Source organism: Nothoprocta perdicaria, unplaced genomic scaffold (assembly GCF_003342845.1).
Source record: "Nothoprocta perdicaria isolate Ctin4 unplaced genomic scaffold, notPer1 scaffold_28, whole genome shotgun sequence".
Lineage (NCBI taxonomy): Eukaryota > Metazoa > Chordata > Aves > Tinamiformes > Tinamidae > Nothoprocta > Nothoprocta perdicaria.
The window spans coordinates 363788-386966 of NW_020455510.1; the positions used below are offsets into that span (position 1 = coordinate 363788).

At 38.3% G+C, this 23179-nt stretch overlaps 1 protein-coding gene across 2 annotated transcripts in view; it reads left to right on the forward strand.

Annotated features, from left to right (window-relative positions):
• The first annotated feature begins 6454 nt into the window (after positions 1–6454).
• Positions 6455–23179, forward strand: part of PLEKHA7 (pleckstrin homology domain containing A7) — a 109044-nt gene continuing 92319 nt past the window's right edge. For both annotated transcript variants that reach the window (XM_026041123.1, XM_026041122.1), the window contains exons 1-3: positions 6455–6537; positions 6623–6699; positions 6982–7039. In XM_026041123.1, the coding sequence (XP_025896908.1) occupies positions 6455–6537; positions 6623–6699; positions 6982–7039 (218 nt within the window). The remainder of the gene's footprint in view (positions 6538–6622; positions 6700–6981; positions 7040–23179) is intronic.

Genomic DNA, 23179 nt, shown 5'->3' on the forward strand with positions numbered 1-23179 from the left:
AGTCTCGGCWGGTATCTGTGTGCGGTCATCAGTCAGATCATGCTGCATATTGATACAGTAAGAGTGAATAATCTTCTCGAGCACTGTCTGCAATGTTTGATACCTTTCTCAGAGGGCTTTTGGATACCATTTAAACTTGTTTACATTCTTTCCAGTACCTAGGAAAATGAATAATTCCTTTTTCAGCACTTGAAATTCCCTCAACAAYAGATTTAACTTTCTGTAATGTTACTTACTTTATGAGCTATGCTATGTTCATGAATGGATAGAATTCTACTGCCTGATGCTAGTTGCATAGAAATTTAGGAAAAACTCTCGACCTATTGCAGGGAGAAGAGGCAGTCCTCCTTTGTCTAAAACTTGTCATCACTTTTTGTGCAGCATAAATTGCATTCAGCACAACATGCAAAAGTCCTATTTCATTTAATATCGACGTTTGTGCTAAAGATGTAACACAACTTGTTAGAGATGATACATCTGTTGTTCCATTAAAACTTTATCTGGCATTGCAAGTGATCAGTTACTAATAATTTTTGGATTATGAAGCTTTTTCGCTATGTTTTGTGAAAAAAGTAGCCCTTGTTCTCAGTTTGGTAAAATCTTGTATATGTATGAAACCTGTCCAGGACAGTGCTGATATCGGAAAGGGCTGCTGTCTTTTGTATAAACTTTACCTGCATTTTGTAGAACGTTTTCCTAACTTCTRTAAATATCATTGTGAGATCCAACAGAAAAAAAAATGAGATTGGGGTGAGGTACACATGCTAGTCAGTCCTTCCCTGCTTGTAAATAACTGAGGTCTTTAGTTCATGTGCTTTGATATATTCCTTGGGGGGCTAGAGAGATGACTGATAATGGTACAGTTTAGTAGGTATTAGGTGATAAAGTGTATGATTTTCACTTATTTCCAAAAACCTTATCATTTTGAATCAGTTTATGTTTTCATAGAAATCTAGGCTAAAGGAGATCATGTGAGATTATCTGTTCTGTAGCTTCTGGTCTGATAAAAAAAAAAATAGTATTTTTAGAAACCTTTCTGACATAAGTTTTGCCTGAACAGTCTTTAAATAACTAAGTAGCATCCATCTTGAAATGTATCTTGGCAGAAAACTATCTGATTGCCACTTGTCCTGAAATGGATGAGCATGGAATGCAATTGATTGGAATGCATTAAAACAAAAAAGTTTTCATTTTGAAATAATACAGTAATGCGTTTAATCATTTCTATAGTGAGCAAATTCAGTTCAGATTTGAATCCCATTCTTTTAGATCACTGCTTTATAAATATCTTAAGATGTTTTCTTAAGGATGCAGTCTTAAAGATTAGAGCAATCTCCAAATTATTTGCTTTGAGTAATTTCTCAAATGCCCTGAGATGGATATCAGCAGGTCCCATTAAATATATCTAACTTATTCAAATATTGTCACTTCTTTTCTCCTTATTCTTGATTGTACTTGACATAATTGTCCATATGAATTATGATAAACCAACTCTTTCTGAAGTTTTTTGAGCACAAAATCATTAGCAGTCAGCTTTTTTTTTTTGTAATCTTTTGGCTTTCCGTAGTAAGAATGCTTTATCTTCCTTTGATTTGAATGCCTTTTTATAGTTACAACTCTCGTTGTAGATAATTTTTGGACCTCAGACTTAAAAACAAACAAAAATCTGTTCCTTTATAGTATTTTTTTTATCCCAAGATTAGTCTTTGGCTTTGCTTTGCATGGCCTGCTTTTACTTTTCAGGCCCTTAAGGATTCCTATTCATGTCACTAATATTTCTATTCAGCACTGAGACACTGACTTGAGGTAATCAAGTAAAGATATTCTCCTGTTTCTTCATAGTTCTTCTCCAAGAGACCCTGCTTGTAAATGTTCTAATTTTGAAGCCTGACATTTTTGTGGATGGACAAGGCAACCCATTATTCTTACTGTGCTATTTTTTCCTCTGTGGAATCAATAATGCTATTATCTCGATAGGACTTTCTCTATGCTATTATAGAATTCTGCGGTGAAATTTGAATAAATAAATCATAGCTGTTCCTTATTTCAGATGCTAGAGGATATGCACTAATGCTGCATTTTGGAGAAGAAGCATCAGAAATTTTCCTGGAAAGGTAGGTACTTGCCTACCTTCTCCAAGACTTCTTTCACATTTCCACTTATTTCCTGATTAATATGCTCATTCATCTGTAGGAATCACTGTTTTGATTTCTGATCTCTAAGTACTTGTCATTGTTGAATGGGAATCTCCCTGCATAATCTTGAAGAATATTTCATTTACATATGTATCTGAGCATAAGGAGTAAAAGTTGTGCAAACTGTTCTGAAATAATCCTGCAAATTTATCTCTCTTGCTGTGACACTTTTTGTTATTTTAATTATCAGAGTTGGTAGATCAGGCTTAAAGGCATACTACACATTTTACAGTATGGCTTATAAGCTTTCTTAATGTCGTAATTCAGAGGCATTGCTTTTCAAGTGCTCTGCTTCTGGGCTCATTTTATAGGTTGCACTTGTCCTTTAAAAAGTGTACAAACCATGAAAACTTATGAAATAGTAATAATTAACAGGCTTTTATGTACATTGTAGCTTCAGTTAAGTTTCCCTAAGCAGCTTATGACCTCCGAGATGTTAAAATTCAAATATTAAATCCTTGGAAAAACAAGGAAATAGACCATGCAGCAGCCTGAAATCCAACTTTGATCCTATAATCTCCTAGACTCTGGGTCTAATGGTGGCTAATGAAAAGCATATTTAAGGTCTTCCCCCCGACCCCCCAGTTAGTTAGAAAATCTCATACAGTGTCTCTACTCTTATTTCCGGATTGCTATTGCATATTTCTATGAAAGGTTAGAGCATACGAAGGCCTGAAAAAGTKCAGGGGAACATACAGACCTGAGTGGAGCAGGGGACTCTCTTAATTTCCACTAGTAAATGTTGTGTATGGGGGGGAGCGCGGGGGGGTGGAACAGGATATGAGATTTGGATACCGTCAGTGACAGGGTCATCGATAAAGCTGAGCTTTGAGGAAAAGGGCAGAAAAGAAAGGAAAAGGTGGAAAGGATGCTCTTCTTCAGTTGTTTGACCTTCATTTTGGAAATAGCAAAGTGTAAACACAGATTTAGGCACACTTGAGAAAACATTGTTTCCCAAGGCAGAAGAAACTGAGTGCAGGTCACTCAAGAAGTGTTTTCGGAGGACACAGAGCAAGTAACACTGGAAGTGTGACCGTGGGGTTCAAGCTGGTGGTATTCAGGGACCTCGGCTTTTTTCCCTTGAGTTATCTGGGTATCATGAAAGGGAATCTGGAAACTTTTGTTTTCTGTAGAGCCAAAATCTTGCTGAACATGCATATTTTACTCCCATCAGCCAAGTTCTTGAATTCAACTTACCCCGAAATAACTACTACTGCCCCAGGAAGGCACTGGATAATATATTGTAGAAAATAAAATGCAGGTGGCTGAGATTAGCCAGAGAGAACTGGAACCAGAGTCTGTGTGTCAGCTGTATACAAAAGAAATCAGAAGCAGCCTGGTGGTCTACTTAATGAATGATACTKGGTGACATTCTCACTCCAGTGCCTTACTTAATCGGTCACAAACTTGCCTTCTGATGAGCCCAACAAAAGGTCAACTTGTGGAATTTTATAAATTTAGAATATTTCTCACCTTAATTTTATATTATTTTAATGCTGAAATAGAACTGTGCTAGCTACAGAACGTGAACATGGTTTTCAAATAGAACACGGTTTTCAAGTGTTGTGCATATCTGAACCTAACAAGTAGATCTAATCATCTTCAAATGGTGCTGACTACAGGATGCATCAACTGAACATTTAGTCATATGACAAGAGTCATAAATTGAAGCAGAGGAAGTTCCCACTTGATGTGAGAGGGAAAAAATCATCACAAGGACAGTCAAGCAGTCAAATACTGGAACGGACTGCTGAGAATGCCGTGCAGTCTCTGTCCTTGGAGGTTTTCAAGATCCACCCGAACAAAGCCCTGAAAAACCTGGTCTAAATCCAACGCTGACCGTGCCGGAGGTGTGAGAATAGACAACTTCCCAAGTTCCCTTAATGTCTGAATTGTTCAGTGTTTCAAAGATTAGATATTTGCCTTCATGTTGAGAAAAGAACTTTTTTGGTTTTGTCCCATGTAAATTCTCTTAAAGTACGTAGAATTCAAGGTACATAAGTGGTCCATTCACACTCAAGGTGAAAGAAAGGCAGTTATTCATAATACTATTATCAATAAGATAACTTATCAACTCTCTGGGATAAAAATGGGTCTTTATTATGTAGACTAAAGAAATAAAATTGGTATTAGGAAGCCACTGTCTTTTATAGCAAAATTGTAAAGTAATTTTATAATTTTTTTTTTGAAAAAATAAATCTCATGTGCAACATAGAGGTGGACTTAAAGCTGCATGGAACTGTGAAAAGYATTTCCCAGAATTTTAAAAGGATGCTTTTATGTGATGGAATGGGCCTGACTGTCCACTGTCTTTTCCATTGCAGGAGGATAATCAAATAAAATAGCCAGCTTGAAAACAAACCAAGGAGAGGTGATTCTTCATACAATGTGCAGGTAAGATGAGAAGYTGGGAACAATTTGTCATGGGCTACTTTGGATGAAAAATATTGTGTAGGCTAAAAAGTTAGGAGCTACCAAACGCCTAGATGTTACATGTTGCTGAAGAAGTGTCTGCGTTCATAGCTGCTGGAGGCAAATGCAGGAGGCAAAGGGAGGGAGTGCAGGTGGGGAGTTGGCTCTTAAACTATTTTGTATCTCTTGTTCTGTATTTGAGAGAATGCTTGGCTAAGCAGACCTTTGTCTTGACCCAGTACGGCTGCTCTTAGGACCTGAGATCTACAATTAAATGTTTATTTAATTAATTTAGTACTCATTAGAAATTGAGAAGCCTATATTAACACAGTGGTCTAGTGGCCAAAGTGTGGCAGTTATAAGCTGATTTTAATGAGTTCATGTAATTGACAGAGCATGAAAGGTTTTCTCCATGACATCAAGGTAAATTAATCTCTCCAAAGCAGGAGACTGTTTTATCTCTTCTGCACCAATCTGAACATGCTGTGACACTAAGCAATTTTTGTTTGATGTATTTAGCTGCGTGAGAACAGAACTTAGTACAGGTCCTTAGCACTGCAATAACACACTTCTGACCACATTATCAGAATAATGCAAAGTTGATAGAGTTTCAAAGAAAAGCAGTGCAGAAGTCTTAGATTCAAAATTTAGTTTCAAATTTAGATTTGAACTTGAGTTGTGACAAAGACCTGCTATTTAACTGATGATAAACTAAAATGTGAATTGTTAGAGGGGAGAAATGTTAGTGTATAATAGTGTACTATAAGAGTGAATTCAAATTTTAGTTGTTAGAAACAGCTATGCAAGTGCAAGACTCTTGGACTTTCAAAAGCAGAAGAAAACATTGATCTCTATGCCAAGCCCACACACTGAAATCTAGCCACTTTCCAACGTTTATTCCTTAGCATGGCCCACAAGCACGACCATATTCTGGGTCTATCCCAGTAGTGTCCTCTCCAACAGTGGCCGAGAGGGCCAAGGGCTGACCCAGCAGGCCTGACCCCGCCACTTCCCGGTGCTCTGAGCACAGGCTGTGTTGCCTGAAGCATCTACAGGACCTGCTGCCTGAGGAAGAAACGTTAGAGCCCTGCTTGGAGGGAGAGACCAGCCACGGCACCCTCCCTAATGAGAAGCCTTGCTCCTCCTTACTTTCCACCACGGTTAAAGTACATCTCTGGGCATAATGGAAGTAAAATGCTGTGCCGCTCATGCCCATCATCCCTTTTGTCATGCAGTAGAGTTATGTGAGCTGCTAGGAATTGCACTGCAACACGGGAGATTCAGGTGGGATCTTTTTTAGGAGTAACTTGCATTAAGGCTGTGCTCCTTGCTGCTCAGAGMGTGGAAAGGGGTCTTGTCTGAGCTGTATGTTTCAGCGTTGGCATCCACCACTCCTTAGTGGCTTTGCGACTCCAGTGTAACCCTCGCAGGCTGGAGCGCAGCAGAGACCCTTCAGAGCGGTAAGTGTGACCCCCCTTTGCCAGCACCTTGGTTCTCCCCCTTGCTCTGGGAGGACTGATCCCACTCCCGCCCTGCCCRCAGCGGCCGCCTCGGGGGCGCCACGAGGGCTCCTCGCTCCCGCTCAGGGCGCGAGGCGGCGGCCGGGCACAAAGGCCGGCGCTTCCCACCTCCCCGCCGCGGGGCTCCCTGCGGCCGCTGCCCCCGGCGCGGCGCCGCTCCGGGCTCCTCGTGTCGCCCGCCTCCCGCCCCGGAGGGGCGCCCGCGCGCGGCGGCCGGCGGCGGCGGCGGTGGCGCTGCCGAGCAGAGCCGGGCACTCGGGCGCCGAGCGGCGGCCGCCCGCGCCCGCACCCCCTCCCCGGCCGGCCGGCGGGCTGCGCTGCGCGAACATGGCGGCGGCGGTGGGGCGGGACGCTCTACCTGAGCACTGGTCCTACGGCGTCTGCGGCGACGGCCGCGTCTTCTTCATCGAGTAAGGGGGGCAGCGGGAGGGCGCGGGCAGCCGGCGGCGGCGGGCGGCGCTAACAGGTGCATGTTTGTCCGCCTCTCCCTCCCAGCGACCTGGCCCGCACCACCACTTGGCTGCACCCGCGCACCGGGGAGCCCGTCAACTCCGGCCACATGATCCGCTCAGGTGGGTGCCCCGCGGCGCCCCCGCCTCGCTTCGGCTCCCCTCGCGCTCCCGTAACGGCCGCCCTGCGCCCCCGCCTCGCGCGCGCACCGTTAACGGTCGCCCCCACCCCCYCGCCGCGCGCAGCGCTAACGGCCGCCCCCAGCCTCGCGCACCGTTAACGGTCGCTCCGGGGCCGCTCGCGCCCACCCCGCGGCCACTGAGGCACCTCGAGGGCATGGGCGCAGTTCTCATCCCTTCTTTCCCTTTCTTTTCTCTTTCTTTCTTTCCTTTCCCTCGCTGCAGACCTGCCCCGAGGATGGGAGGAGGGGTTCTCGGAGGAGGGAGCCAGCTACTTCATCGAGTGAGTGTTTGTCCGGCCCGGTGTGTGTGCGCGGGGGGTTGCGTCTCCCTCTTTCCCCCCTTCCCCCACCCGCTTGTACCGTTTAACCTGCCCTTTTCGCCGCTTTAATGATTAACGCGAGGGAAAGTGAAAATGATGCGTGTGTTTGCGGGGGGGGTGGGTGGGGTAACGGGGAAAGTCGGCAACTAGGAGTGGATTTTGCAACGAGGTCGAGGGGAAAGGCAGGCTCCCCCCATTGCTGCCGCCGTGTCTTCTTGGGTGCAAGCAACAGGTTTCCCCCGGCGTGGGAGGCTGCTTTGTTTGTTTTTCCTCTTCCTCCTCCCTTCCTGATGTTTGAAGCYGTTCTTGGCAGGTGGAGCATTGCTGCTGTGTGTGGGTCGTGGTTGAAGGTGGTGGCTTGTTTTTGTGTTAAACAGCAGGTGCTTGTGGATGCAGCGCTGGGAAGTTTTGTGAGCTGCCAGCGCTCGGTGCCTCATCCAAGAGGCAGGGCTAAACGGTTGAATTTGCTTCGCTTGTGCTGGCGGTGCTTGTTGAGTCTTCAGTAGAGCTGACCTTTTTTAGAGATCAGTGAATATGGGATATGCTGTCTGCTGTTTTCTTTTTCTTTCTATGAGATGCAATTAAGTTGTAATAAAATACAGTCATTGAAAGAAAGCTTCTTTCAAGATTAGTATAAGGCTTTTAAGTGTGTAAGCTAGAATGTTTTAGGAATGTAAAACAAGTTCAATCAAATCAGTAAATGTCTAGAGTGTCCTGGATATTTAGTTACATGTCACTTGTGAGGTCTCTTCAGATTTCCAAAAGAAGATGCACACTTGAATTGCTTGCAACTCATGATTACTATCTTTGAGGACTGTGAAACAATTGAACCACCACATTGCTTCAATGCTGGACTGGAATGGTTAGCCCAAGTCATTAAGTGCATTCCCATATAACTTGGCGACTATGTTAAGTGTCTGTTTTGGAGAAGCTTTCAGGGTATTCCCCAAGACCTTGSGGCAAACTTAAAATATATAGTCAAAATTTAACTGCAACACATTATGCCAGCTGAAGAAGGGAGTGACTGAGGGCATTGTGAGTATTTCCAAGAGCAGGATGCATGTTAAGTAAAATTCTGGATTATTCTCTGAGGTCAGGCATCACTCTAAACATGTGGAACAAAACCCAAGGTTCCTCTTTAGCTGACCCAGGAAACTTGGACCAGAGCCAGACTGGACCATTAATTTGCCCTTCGAGAGCAAGAGATATGAGCCAGGCATTGGAAAGAAGCTAAATACCATCCATGGTTGCCATTCTTTAAAAGTGGTCAATCTCCACTGCCTCAAAAAGAAAAATTCTTTCTGGTTCCCCAGATAACTACTAAAATCTTAAAATATCTATATTCAATATAACTGCTGTAAGATAATAAGATAATTTCTGCAGATACAACACAAAATTATGTCATCACAAAAAATGTGCTCTTTGATTCTGTCCATTCCAGAAGCTTACTGCTGAAATTTTAAATCATTTAAGATTTCTTTTCCTGGCATCTTTTTTTTAAGACAATTTGTGTGTATCTTGTCAAGTGATCAAAAAACTTATAATACCCAGCCCGTAAATTCATCTTATGTCCAGTGTGTTCTCACTTCAACTTGGGTTAATAGTGTTAAATGGAAATTGGTACTGGAAATTAAATACAAAATAGACTGTATACTTTACAGAGCGATCAGATAAGCCTGGCTGTTTTACTTAGACTAAACAAAATTTGGAGAGGTATTTTTTGACTTAAATCTGTTCAGCTCTACATCTTCATACCAAGGTTCAGCAGAGAGGCATCCCCTTCTCATCAGTGCTGAAGAGGTTACCCTGTGGAGTGTGGCATGGGATGTTTTCTCTAGCACTATTCAAGCCTTTATGTTTCCATCTTGCTTGGTGGCTTCCTGAGCCAAATTGAGTTTCTCTCTTCATCTTGCACTAACACGTTCACCTTGGGGTCATTTAAACTGCTGTATCTTAGGAAGTTCATAGCTCTTATTTTCATTTTCCATACTGTGCTGCTTCCGACTGATGATTTCTCATGTTTATAGAAAAAAATATTGTTTCTTAAATGCTTTGTCACATGCTCTGCTATTAAATTACATCTTCTAGCACTCTAGTTGTGCAAAACCATGACCTCTTTGGTGTAATAGTCTTTGTACTGGAGATAATTTCCATTTTAGACACACACGTAGAAATTTCTTGAGCACATGCATAGTTCTTCCTTTTTAGCTACTAATGAATTTATGAAATTGCATCAGTGTACTGAGCACCAAGGATTGCTGCTAGTAACATCTTTCTCTCATGATAATTTACAATTTTAAAGTAACCTGTTCTAGTTCTTATTTCCTCAGTTCTTACCTCACGTGTACTTTGAGAAATTTCCTGTGGGATGTTGTATCAAACCTTTTTTTAATATATGTAGACTAACTCTACTTATAAATGATTTCTAGTACAGTAGTAATTAAAAGGTTAGACTATTTGGATATGAGCTTTGATAAAAACATACTGTTATTTATTCTATGTTCAGTTTATTTCTTTGTCTTTACTACTTTTCAGTACTCTGGGCTTCAAACACTGTAGTAAAAGATGGTGAAGCTTAATATTAAAAGTGGATAAGCTATTTCCCCTACCCCAGCAAAGGAGACAAGTTTCTTTGTCTGATCTKTATAAAATGTACTCTCCAGCTGTTTTATCATCATGTAGTCCTCCTTTGGAACTCTTAGTAATATGAGGCTAGGTTGGTTGCATGGAGATGGGCTTTTGTGAAACCTTTGAATTCTTCTGAATTTTAGTTTATTTGCATTTTTGGGAGGCTACCCACATGCAGTGCACACGAAAGCGCTGCCAATTGGCCAATGTATGAAGTTCTTTCTTTTCTTCTGTTGCTTTAGCTGATAAGACCCTAACTTAGATTAGAAAGTCATTTCTGAAGCTGCATTCTTGTTCTTCCTGTTTTGGCACATCCAGTTCTTCCTGAATAATCTTTGTTTTGGTGATTCTTCAGGATTTTCTGGTAGTAGCAAACTCTATTTTCTATTAGCTTAGCATGCCTACTTTTGATCCATTTCAAGAGGACTTTTGCTTTAGGAATGATCCTAGGGCTGGATGTTTCTTTGTCTTCTAGTATCACAGTTCTTGAGCTTCCGAAGTGCTGAAGACAACTTGAAGTACTCTTACCTAATGTTTCAGAACTATGTTCTGTAGGTTGGGCAACTGTTTATGTTGGGAGTCATCACAGAAAGAATGTTGTTGCTGAGCACACCTGTGGGGTTGAATGAAAACCTGTAAGTCTTATGCAGATTTATTTCAGGTAGTTGGCTTGTTGATGTGACCTGTTAAGTCTAGTTGGCAGACTTGTGTTAGGAGGGGAATGTGACACACAGGGAAAAGTAACTGATGATAAAGCCGTGCATATATGCATTAAAATTAAGGTTTTTATTTTAATTTGCTTGTCATCTTTCACTGATGATCTAAAGTTGGAAAGCACTGAGAAACTGATAATGTTTTTTGTTACTTTTTCATAGATTTGAAAAATTGAGGCATGTACTTCTGTATAAAAGGATCCATTCTTTTGGTTTTAGATATTTAGCTGTGACTCGAAGCATTACAAAAATTGTGCTGCAAGCTGCTGAGACTGTTTTAGAATGCTGTAGTAATATTGTACATTATAAAAGTAATATTGTATTGAAGCTGTAGCCTAAAATCAAGAACAAACAAGTGGGAATTGTCAGTTAAATAGCTGAAGCTGTCTCTGTGTTGATTTATTTCTGAAGTCAGAAATAAAGTGTTAAGAGTATGTCTGACTTGGTCTCTTGTTCCGGTAAACCGATGAGGAAGAAATGATTCATAGCCAAAATGTTTGCAACTACTACAATCTAATGTAACATTTAATCTTATTGTTGTATAGAAAATAGAATTTCAAATATACAAGTAATGACTATTTAATCATAAAACCTTGAAGGGGAAAAGACGATCTGGATTATTGAGTGCAGTCCTTTGGATTACCTGAGAGTATTGCTTTGTAATCTCATTAATAAATTTAATCAAAATGTTGCTTAAGTGCTACAGAACTTMCTATCTTCCCTGCTTCTTTTAGAATTTTGAAGGTTGCTTCTCTTCAGTGATGTTTTAGGTGAACTAAAGCACATAATTTAGTATGACTTGAAAAGCCTGATTTTACAGTTTTGTTTCTTTTTTTCTTGTGCTGTTTTCTATGATGATCTTTTCTGTAGGAATAAAATATCTGGAACTCTCAGCTGTGATGAGTAAAGAGTGGTTGTCTTTCTTATAGTGAGATATCCAAATAGGTGATAATCTTTGTCTTTTGGAGCCTGGGCTTGAGATAAAAGGTCTCAGTGTTAGTGTCTGTCTGTAAGTATACAAAATGATGTGAAATGTACCTGTAAATACCTGTGAAGAACAGACCTATGAAATACTTCACTCTGTCATTGCTGTGTATAACCAGTTTTGAGTTGCATGGTGTTCCTGAAGCAGAAAATAAAACGTGTAGCTGAGACCATAGAAACTGGCTAACAGAAACTGAAGTTTCATTGCCATAAGAGAATTTGAGGGTAATCAAGGTACTGTGTATGCTGTGAAAATTTGTGATGAATCTTAAGAGCGGAAACCTGGATTGATTCCACAGCAGAAATGTCAGGCTTGAGTTGTATGAATCTTGAGACAGACTTTGTGCAGCAGATACAGGCACAGGTTATGATTTGTTAGTAGATTTCAATCCAGAATTCTTATGAATAAAATAGATTTTATTGATGTAATTTGTACTGGTGGAAGCACAGGTACAAAATTAAAAAGTGGCAGAAAAACACTAGAGTTTAAATTTTTTTGTTGAAACATAAAGGGAAAAAGATGTTCCATCCTGCAGTTCTGCTGAGATGATAGATGGTCTTTAGCGGCCTCTGCTGGTTTATTAACAGGAAATTAGTCAGTGAGAGAAAAGATGGAGACGGGTTTTTTTAGTTGTTTCAGAAAGTGTTCTCTTAGGCAGATGATTGGGGGCGAGAGAACTATATTCAAAAGTAAATTGTATTGCATCTTAGAGTTTGTCTGCATCTTTTTCTGCAGTCGTGTCTTCACCAGCTCTGGACTTGATCATACAGCATGTTTAATAAGTCATATTGCCTGGAATGGCAGACAGAACTGACATAGGAATATTGAATTTGCTGAGTAGATAGAGTAGTGATGTTTCTTTCAAACACAGAAACACTTGAATTTCCTCTTTTGATGGTTGCTAAAGTGAGAGAAAACTGTTGAAAAATTTGGATGGAGGCAGAGGGATTGCAGAAAATTGCAGGCAGCAAGATAACTGCTTTGTAGTTTAGCTTCCACAAAAAGAAAAAAAGTTCCTGCTTCCTTGAGGTAGTGTGTGATTCCTGGAAGAACATGTTTGGAATTGGGAACAAGGGTGATGCTGAGTGTAGTTTGATGCTGTGATGTATGTGAAGAGGAACATCATGTTTATTCCTTGGGTAAGAGGGAGAAAGTGTGTGAGAGGAGGTGCTGGTCTTTGTTTTTTTTCTAAAGCAAGGTTTCACCAAAGGTGTTTGGTTTGTTTGCCGATCTCTGTTTATCCTTCTTCCAAAATACACACTTGCTGGAAAACTAACAAGACTATAGGAGAACGCAGCAAGGTTAAGCATATTTAAAACGTAGTTCTCATACACTGAAATGTTGAGTGTTGAGTACTTCTGAAAATCAGTGTCTGGAGTTTCAAGGTCTATCTGGGAAGCAGAGGAGTGTTCTTTTGTCCCAGTCTGCGTTTTATGGCTTGCTCATGAGCAAGAGTTAGTCCTTGCCCACAGATTTACAAATAACAGACTTTACATTCTAGTAGTTTTCCTTCCACTTACTGAGCAATGTTCTGCAATATTAATATTTCTGTAAAGTGATTCCATCAGGGAGAACTTCAGTAATAACATCTTCAGGATTTTGTATGTATSTGATGGTTGGATATTTGCAAGAAGACTAGCAGTCACTTATATATGCTGACTGCAGTAAGCAAAATGGCATCTGAACTGTGCATTTCCCTTGGAAGGTTGCAGAGCCAGACCATAGCTAAGCTATAGCTGCAGTGTCTGAACCTGTGATTCCCAGAGCTCTTGCAGTGCTTGCTCCATGTTAGTGCTGCAAACCTGTCAGCCAAGGGGCAGGATGCCCTGTGTGGCAGGCCCAGCAGCTAGTCYGTGATCCCTGGCCCCTTGTACTGGACCAGCAGAATTGTTGTTATGCTGCCAGTTTTAATAATAAAATATAGCCCCAGCATTTGAAGAAGGTATGAATTCAGAGTGCTGCAGTCTGTGAAGAGTGCAGAATTAGATGTGAAGAATTAGAATGGACTTAGTAGTGTTAGGAAAGCCCTTATGTTATCAGCTGATTTGAAATTGATGCGGTTGTTCCTGAATAGCTTTTTTAGGCTGAACTCTAGTTCCACAACTATGAAATGTTTAGGAAACATCCAAACCTACTGTGTAGAAATGTGTGTGTTTAAAATCATAACAATCTTCCTAGAAGTTTTTAATGTCACTGCTAACTTTTTTTCAGGTGACTTGTGTAAGGGCATACCTCTGAAATGTGTTGTCTTATTACTTGGAGTAGCTGCAAACAATGAAGGAACCTATAATAGATGCATTTTCACAAAACTGATACTGCAGATGATATAGTGACAGTTACTGATGGGGAAAATGTTCCTGCTTTGTCGAGAAAACTGTGAGATACAAGTGTGAGATATTAGTGGCCAGCAAAATTTCTTTAGACATGAACATGCTGATGTGAAATTCTAAATGACAGACCTTCTTTAGCATTTAACTGCTCAAAGATAATGAGTTATTTCCTGTAGGGGTTGGGAAACAGCCTGCACTGCATGAAGGTATGAGCTTTGCTCTGGATGGGAGACTTGTTGAGTCCAGATAGGTGGGTACAGTAAACTGAGGATTTCGATCCAGGAACAGAAGAAGGGGCGGGCTAAGAGAGCTGTAGATATCCTGAGATATCTACAAGTTAGTGGGTTAGCGCAGGTTAGTGATGTAGGTTAAATTGTAGGTGGAGGAATTTTTGTGTTACAATATGCCTGAGGAAGGCTGATATGAGATGAAGCCCTGCAGGGCTGTGTCTTTAGTGGTTAGTGACTTCTCTTTTCCAGTCATAGGTGTGGCTAGCTAGCTCTTCTAAGGTATTAAGGAAAAACGTTTTTTTTTTTTTTCTTTCCAGCCCAACCCATCCTGTTCTTTCCTTGAATGTGTTAATGCATATTCTTTTTCAGATATTTTTCAGGCAGTGGGGGCCATTAGACTCCCCCTAAACTTTGGCTTTGGCCAGGTCCTTGACCAGATGCCTACCAGATGCAGTTTTATCCATCTTTCTGTGGACTGGTTTTAGTCACTGCCTTACTGCTCACTTTTCCCTTTAGGTAGCAAGATGGTGAAGYAGAGAATGGACACATCTTAGCATAACAATAGAAAGGAATGTTGACTTATCTGGTTCAAAATGGATGAAAACTTGATTGATCTTGAAAAGAAAAGGGCTATTTTGTTGGACTCCTATGCCTGTAGGATGTAGCATAACAATTCCTGATTTTTACAGTCTTTACTGCAAATGCTGCATGACCAGAGATTGATTGACAATGCCCCAATCCTCCTAATTTTCAGGATAGCTTGTCATGCTAGTAAACTCCTTGACAGTTCTGTTTTCCTGAATTGCCTGAGTAAATTTGCAATGTGGTTAATGGAGTTTTGTCCCAAGGAGGGAAGTTGTTTGTTCAGTGTCCATGAGGTGTTTGTTTCCTTGATGATTTCATGGAAGAGTTCTGTTGTGTTTGTGTATTCTTTAATYGGTGAGGTTGTCAATACTACAAGAATAAATAAATAATTCACTGAACAGTGGAAGACTTAAGTCTCAGTAAAATGCAAAGCAGCTTTGAGAAATTGCTAAATGACACTCCTCAAACACTTTTTTTATTTACAATTTTTCATATGTGATACATGATTCCAGTAAAGTGGAATTCCGKTGATATCTATTTCAGTGATAGAGTATGTATTCCAGTGATAGTTTTGATTTAAAAACATTGTTTTTGTACTGTATTTTATTTTTAATTTCTCATATAATTTGAAACTATAATTGAAAACTTTTCAGGTGCCTTTTTATGAACCAAACATGGAAAGTTTCTGTCTCAAATGAGAAAATTTGATATATTCACATCACTGAAATGTTTTAGTTTCATGTTGACATAAAAGTATTGTTTGGATAACTTGTGAAATGAAAGGAGTTTTTCTCTCAGACCTAACACTTTTAAGCTTCCTTTACAGTCGTCTCTTCTGCTGAGCAGTATATGTCRTAACTAAAACTATGTGTGTTTGTAACAGGCATGTATTAATGAAGTATCATCTTCTTGGTGGCTGTAGATGAATTGGCAGCTGAAATACGGTGATGGTATGCTTGCTTACCAACAACTGTTTTCTACTTCAAAAGCGTTTTGAACAAAGAAAGAGTAACACCTTTTAAAGTAGGCTGTTTACTTAGGAGCAAGACTATGGAAACAAGCAGTTAGTGACTATGCTCATGAATAATTTGGCATACTGCCCAGTAATTTGAATTGCTGTGGGTTGGGAAAATGCAACCAAGAGTGATCTGTTAAAGAATGTGCTTTTAACTGTGCTGTATTGTAGATGCAAGCCGAGAGATACCCCCTCCTCCTTGGGCCTTGGGATTTCCATGCCTGTTGAAATTTGGCCTCAATTGAAAGGCTTTTTTTAGTGTTTTTGGTTTGCTTGCAAATGAACCACTACATTACCGTCTTTTTTTATTTTTTGTAGACTAAGAGATGAAAAGCAACAAAATAAAACTAGTGTGAAATAACGGAATGTAATTGAATTGAATAATAATTGAATTGAAGCCTCCACAGTCACACTTCTGCTATAGAAAAATATGTACTTTGTTAGCTTTGCTTCATGGGAAAACCAATCTTCTATGTATATTCAGGCATTCATTTACATTCTGAACAATGTCTACAGTTTTTTTTTTTTAATACTCTGTCCTGTCCCTTATTTTCTTTTCAAAGTAAGAATAAGCCAACAGAAATAAATCTTTGTTTTAAGTATTTTAGTTTATTCTAAGTGCTGTGGACGAAGTCTTGCAGGGTCCTGCTGTGCCGCTAGGGGGCATTTTTGGTGCCAGTTCTGCAACACTGGTTAGTAAGGGCAGAAAAGTGCTTTTAAATTTTGTGCTTTGGATGAGTTCATCTTGAAAATAAAATAGAAATCCTTTTATACTTCGTTTCATAACTAAGAATAGCTTAAAGATTATATAGTTTTCCCAGCTGATGTGGAATTGATAATTTCATTTTTATAATTACATAAATTACGTATTATAACACATAATACAATATAATATGCAATATATACAATATAATGCATAGTAATACAAAAATTATATATTATGATTAGATATAAATTATGTATTATCACAGAATGGATGAAGTTGGAATGGACCTCTAAAAATCATCTAATTCAACTTCCCTGCTCAAGCAGGGATTTGCAAAGCACGTTGCATAGGATCACATCCAGGCAGATTGGGAATATCTCTGAAGAAGACTCCACAACCTCTCTGGGCAGCATGTTCCAGTGCTCTGTCACTCTAACAGTGAAGAAGTTATTTTTCATTTAGAGATGGAACTTCCTGTGTTTTAATTTGTACCTATTACCCCTTACTCTGTTGATGGCTGTCACAGAGAAGAGTTTGCCCCATCCTCCCTACATTCTCCCCTCAAGTGTTTGTGCATGCTAATAAGATCCCTTCTCACTCGTCTCTTCTCCAAGCTCAACAGGCCCAGCTCACTAATTCTTTCCTCATACAATAGATGTCCAGTCCCTTAATTATTTTTGTTGTATTATATCACTATATATTTAAATATTAAAAATATTATAATATAATTACTTTAAGCCTAAGAATTCAAAATAAAATAGGAATTTGTGGAATTGAGAGTTCTCTGCGTGGCCAAGTTAAATAAAATGATCTGTTGACATGGTACTTACTTGCACAGAATAAATTTGGACAGTTAAGGAAAATGTGCTAGGCCTGTTTCCTTTTTAAGTCAAATAATTTTTAATAATGTAGTTCAATTTGAAGGTTGTGGTTATCAATCAGTGCGTTCAAGGATACTTACCCCTTGTAATGGGATGGGACACAGTTTCTTACAGAAAGCCCTGGAGAGTTGTCTGTGGTTATTCCTTGGGTTTATCCTGGTGGATATCTCTATGCCATTGCTTCATCATGTGAATGGGATGTGCAAGTGATTGTTATGTATGTAACAGAGAGCGCATATACGCTTGGCAGTATAGAAGTGTCTTCTGGACTGTGTTTGTCAGATGAGAAGACACATTCCTGTGCTTCAGTTTCTTGTCCTAACTCAAAAAGTTGTTTTTTTGTTTTGTTTTTCTCGCAAAGTACAGGGGCTTTCCTCTGATCAGATGCAGGATCCAAGTGGTTTTTTTTCGACTTGAAGTACCTGCATTTTTGAGCACCCCTGAGGAAATATGGCAGTTAAAAAGCAGYATATGAGCTAGATTAATTGTTCTGGCAGAGTGAATTTCTTATGTCATCTTACTAATCTTCAATGGCTTTATGATCTCACTGAGCACAGAACATAATTGTAGGGGATCTTGGTTTGTTTTTTTAGATCTAGCAGTTTAAGCCTTACTGAAAGCCTAGTGCTTTCAGGTTGATGAACCAAACTTAGTATGAAGACATTTATAAACATTAAAAAAGCAACATTGAATATTTGGAAAGCTGAAGCTAAAGCTCTCTGCAGCAAAATTTGGCTAGATTATATTTAATGCATTTTTTGGCCAATCAAATAAATGTTTAAAATAAAACATAACTTAATTCTGTAATAAAGCTGTACATAATTAGCCTCAAACTATTAAAATATTTTTAAGAATAAAAATCAGTTATCTGTTCATGACATTTGAAATGTCCGTAGTGTTGTTTTCTTTTTGTTCTCAAATTGAAAGTGAAGTCATTTTTCATTGACATTTTTTGCTGATACTTTACGTTCTAAAATATTGTTATTTATAGGTTAAGTTTGTACTAAGTTGTGCCTATAAAATTCAGTAGTTTGCTCTGTACCAAGTTTTTTTTGTTGTTCCTACATATAGCATCTCTGAATATTCACTTGAAGGATGGTTAAAGTATTTGGAATGCTTCATATGAAGGTCTAGTGGCACCAATAGCTTTGTTTTATCAGTTAAAACAATGTGGATGTTACGTAGTTAGATTTTGCATGGTTCATTATGAAAAACATTTTATCTTCTTCTGAGGTGGTTCTGCTGTGTTTTTGTTTTTATTGTGCTGCGTTGTTTTCTGAAACTTAAGTTCTTTTGTATGTGATATACAACTTTGTGTCTTGTTTACTATAAAAAAATTAGATTTCTTGCAAAGTATATGAAAACAATAATGCATATGCTTTGAAAGAGAAGGTGGAGAGAAAAAAAAAGGCAAAATGAGTACATTTTGGGGAAAGATATTCTGAATAGACTTTTTCAGCTGCATAGTGCTGTGCTACCATGTCTTCACAGCAATTGCATTTGGAGGTGCTGTGGAATTTTAATCTTGTTGGAATGAGAAAGCAGCGCCTGTGCTGGTCATGTCCATTGTTTGCCTTCAAGGAACGAGGTTGTAGTCATTAAAATTTATTAGCTTTGGGATGGCAATTAATGCTGAAAGCTATTTATGTATTTCTATTTTTGATTTTCTTGTTAGATTGTTTTTGCATGCAAATACAAACATTGTTAGTTAACAGCTAAAGATCTATTCTTTTCCCAGGGTTGTGCACTATAGTGAAGCTAGCTGGTGGAGATCTGACTATGTACATATTTTAAGGAAATTCTTTCTGAATAAAAATGAATACAGGCTGAGTATACTCAGTCTTCAGTGCTTTTTGGGTTCTTAAAGCCTCTTCAGATAAGAAGTACTGCTAGAACTGGCACCAAGTAATTATTTTGAAAGTCATAATTAAGGCTTTACTTATATTACTCATGGAATCCAGTTGCTTTCCTTTATAAACTCTGCTATAAATTGGTATAAACTGCAGGGCAGGCTTGTAGAAGTCCRCAGGTATACACCTATGCAACAGATGTGCTTGCCTGCAGATACATACCTGACTTGGATGTATTACTGCCTAGGAAATACTTCAGAAACCTTTCTGTTCTAAATCTCGAGTCTGGGAGTGCTGACAAGTTGTGCTGACTCTATTTAAAAACAAACATTCCCTCCCTCTTCCCACACATGCACATGTATAAAAGACAAGACTTTTACATCAGCACAGATCTGCAAAACTTGTGTCCATACACATGGAAAAAAGTCGCACTAAATTTGTAGAAACAAGATAGCAAATGCCAGAAGTCATGCTCCGAATGGTGAAGTGTTATAAAGCTACTGCTCGTAATATTTTCAGTGAAGATTTATCCAGCAACTAAACAGAAGATTCCAGGGAAGTTCTGTTAAAACTCCAATTGTTTGAACTGGTAAAGCCCTTTACCTCTACAATAAAGAGCCTGTTGTGCTCCTAAGTGTTTGCAGTCAGCCTTCTTTGCACCAGACAATGATAGCATTTTGTTTGTATGTGTAACGTGAATAGTGCTTTTAAAGTAACCGTGTTTAACTTCTGATGCTTTTGAACAACTTTGGTAAATAATATCTTTGGCTAATATGAATTATCTAGCAGGTTTTGCATTTTTGACTGAATATTTTTCATAATAGTTTTCAAATTTGGCACCAGCTTGTTTGGAAAAGCACTTAGTGAAACATGTTCTACATCATACATGCTTTAAAAACTTTTAAAGTGTTAGAAGAATGGATGGTGTTTTTGTGTGGTATCCAAGATACTTTACCTTTTTGCAACTCATAATGTGCAAGAGAGAAGGAATTGATGGATGGTATATATAAAATCCACATGACTGTTTCTAAACATAAAATAATTGGACACAAAGTTTTTCAGGAAATGCCTTGGAGATGAATTATCTGTATTATGTACAAACCAGTAATCTTTAGTCTCTACTGAACTTCTAGGTTTGCTATATGACTAGATTTGGAAAAAAATACAGTACAAAATAGAAACAAAATAGTACATTGGAGGATGTAACTAAAGCAGATTAGCTTCATGGTTTAAAGACTGGGCCAAATCACAGTGTGTTAATTTGGCCATGATACACATTCTTCTATTCATATCTTATGTTGCCATTCTATTGCAGATAAAACAGTAATACAGCGGAAAATGCTTCAACAAGGGTGTCTTACTCTTGTAACGTGATCATATCACATATCGCACCATATGATATTCAAGGAGAAGGCAAGGTGGAAAAGGCTTCTTTAACCTGGAAAAATCTAACTATTTGACTAGAACAAGACATCTTTCGAGTATATTATGCATGAACATTYTCCAGTTTTTGTACTTAAAGCAGTAGCATAGAACAATTAATAGCATGGTGTATTTCAGTCCATAAAGTTTCTTCTGCTAGTACTTAAAAACTGTGAGGTTAATAGAGTTGATAAAGTTAATAAAAGTTGCTTTTATTGGTACTCGGCACACTTTTTTATCTACATGTTCTTACTATATTTGGCACAAAATAATGTATCTGTACTGTCTCCTAGGGAACATACATTATCATAGATGAGCCAGTTGCATTAACTGGATTGTTTCCATGATGATTTTAAAAGAAGAAAACGTTGAAATATTATTGAGTTATCGTTAAATGAATAAAAAGATTATTTGATTATGATTAAATTGGCCATCTTGACAGTACCTTTTTGTAATATGAAGTTTCTTTAGCAGTTGATATCCAAATTTATCAACCATTTTGTGACTTTTTGCCTGAAATTTTATAGAAAGATGACTTGTTTTTATAAAAGAGCATTTAATTTTTTTTATGAAACCATCATCTTGACAAAAGTCTAGATTAGTACAGTCTATATTAGTACTGATATGGTATTTAACTCTTACTGCTTTTAACATCACTGTAATACACTTGTTTTTTACGTGAAGACTTGCAAGATTTGTGTAGTTATAACTGTAGCTGAGATTTAGTGTGACCTTAAATTCAATTGAATTATGTGACTATAATTAAGTCTCATTATGTGTGCCTCACAAATTCCATTCAATTTATCTGGGTTGTAATCATCTGCAAAAGTAGTGGAGATAGAGTATTCAGCAGCCACTCAAAAGAAATGCAGAAATGTGTGAACAGTGATTGATTTTTGTTGGGAAGTGCTCAAGCTTGGTGGCCAGTACAGTAGCCTCCGAGATAAGAAATCTGAGAATGTAACTAAGAAGGAAAAAATATCAGTAACTCAGAATAGTATTGCTAAGGCTAAGGATAGAGGGAAATATATAAATAGAAATACACAACAAAATGAACAAGAAAGATGTTTTATAGCAGTTAATTCTGTCAGTTTCATGGATATAGATTTGGCCATTGCACTTTCAAAGTGAGCAATGAAGCAGTCAACTTTTTAAATAAAAATCAAAGCAATATTGACGGTTTTAAGAACCTTGTCATACCTCTAACTTTTGAGAAGATGCCACCCTTCCTACCCGTGTAAAGCCAGTGAGTCCTCCTTAACTGCAGTGTTTGCTGGAGTGGTGTCCTCTAGTGTCATGAGATTGCTACCAAGTTATCCTTGAATAGTGAGCATTCGTGGAGTATGTAAAAGGTGTAAAAGGTGTCTGGGAAATAGAAGATGACTTTTAAGAAGCCTGTGTTTATTGGCAGACTAATAAATTAGCATACACAGATGTACTGCTGAATAATAATGCTTTTATTCTGTTATTTTTATATCTCAAGCATTGACTTTTTTCCAGAAAATGTCTACCTTCTCTTTTCATTATTTGTATGTTGTTTAACTGTATGCATTTCTAATTGATTTTTTTATGTTATTTTAGTGGATATATTAAAATTGAAAGTGTGATTGTCACAAGTGTGCGTTTTAAAATGGTATCTTTGTAAATGAAACATTTCCAGCTATATGGTAAATATCTTTAACACACCCAAGTGTTTTGATAAAGAGGTAAGRTTTTAGTTTGTGTCAAGAATTGAGACCTCTAGTAAAGTTTTGGAATTTTGTAAAAGGCTATATTAATTGGGATGAATGGAATGAGGAACAGAGAAAAAGAAAATATATCTGCAGGTCCACTGACTTCCAAATATGCTTGTTTTTTAGTTTCTCATAGATAATACACTGACCTACTTTCATTAACAAATATTGGAAAACAAAATGTCAATATTTTAAATATTTTTATAACTATTGCTTTAACCATTTCTTACTAATTAACAGTAGGTGAGACTCTTTTCTTTATTAAATGATCATCCGACTTGCTTTAACATGTGTTTTGCATACTATTCACTCATTTCAGAGTGGTGAGTAGTATGCATTTCATGGGGAAATTCAATTTTATTGAATTTAGTCTTATTTGTATTAAGAATAATTTTTCACCACTTTAGATGATGTATTTTTAACTTATTTGCTAGTGCTGCTACCTTTTACTGTTTGCTGTTAACCTTTAAAGTAAATGAAAAGGAAAATCAAGGGATTATAGAAAGACTTATCTAGATTCTTGCTCCTAGTGTGGATCACATTTGATTCTTGCAAGGTTGAGTTTTGGGAGACCTATATGGATTTTGGCGTATTGAGAGGATATTTTAAAGAGCCAGAGGTGTATTTTGTTATTTTGTTGCCTTCTGTAATGCTTTGAACAAGACTCCTGAAAATGTCATCTTTGGATTCCTGTCTAAAACTTGCTACTATGAATTCTCTTCCCTCTGCTTTTCCAACAGCTTGGTTTTTTTTTTCCATTGAATTTTTCAACTATTCCCCTCACTACATTAAGTTTTCTTTTCTTTCTTTCTTGGTGATTTTTGTGACTTTTGCAATTCTTATAAAGTTTTACTAGTTGAAGTTATGCCAGGTTTAGTGAGACCCCTATTTCTTTGCTTTCCACTGATGAAGTGGATGATTAGCTTGACTATTCATATTTAGAAATGAGAATTAAATCCCACATCATAGCCTAAGAGAAGGCTTTGTGTGCAACTGCTTTCTGGAAGCTCACCCTCCAGCCAA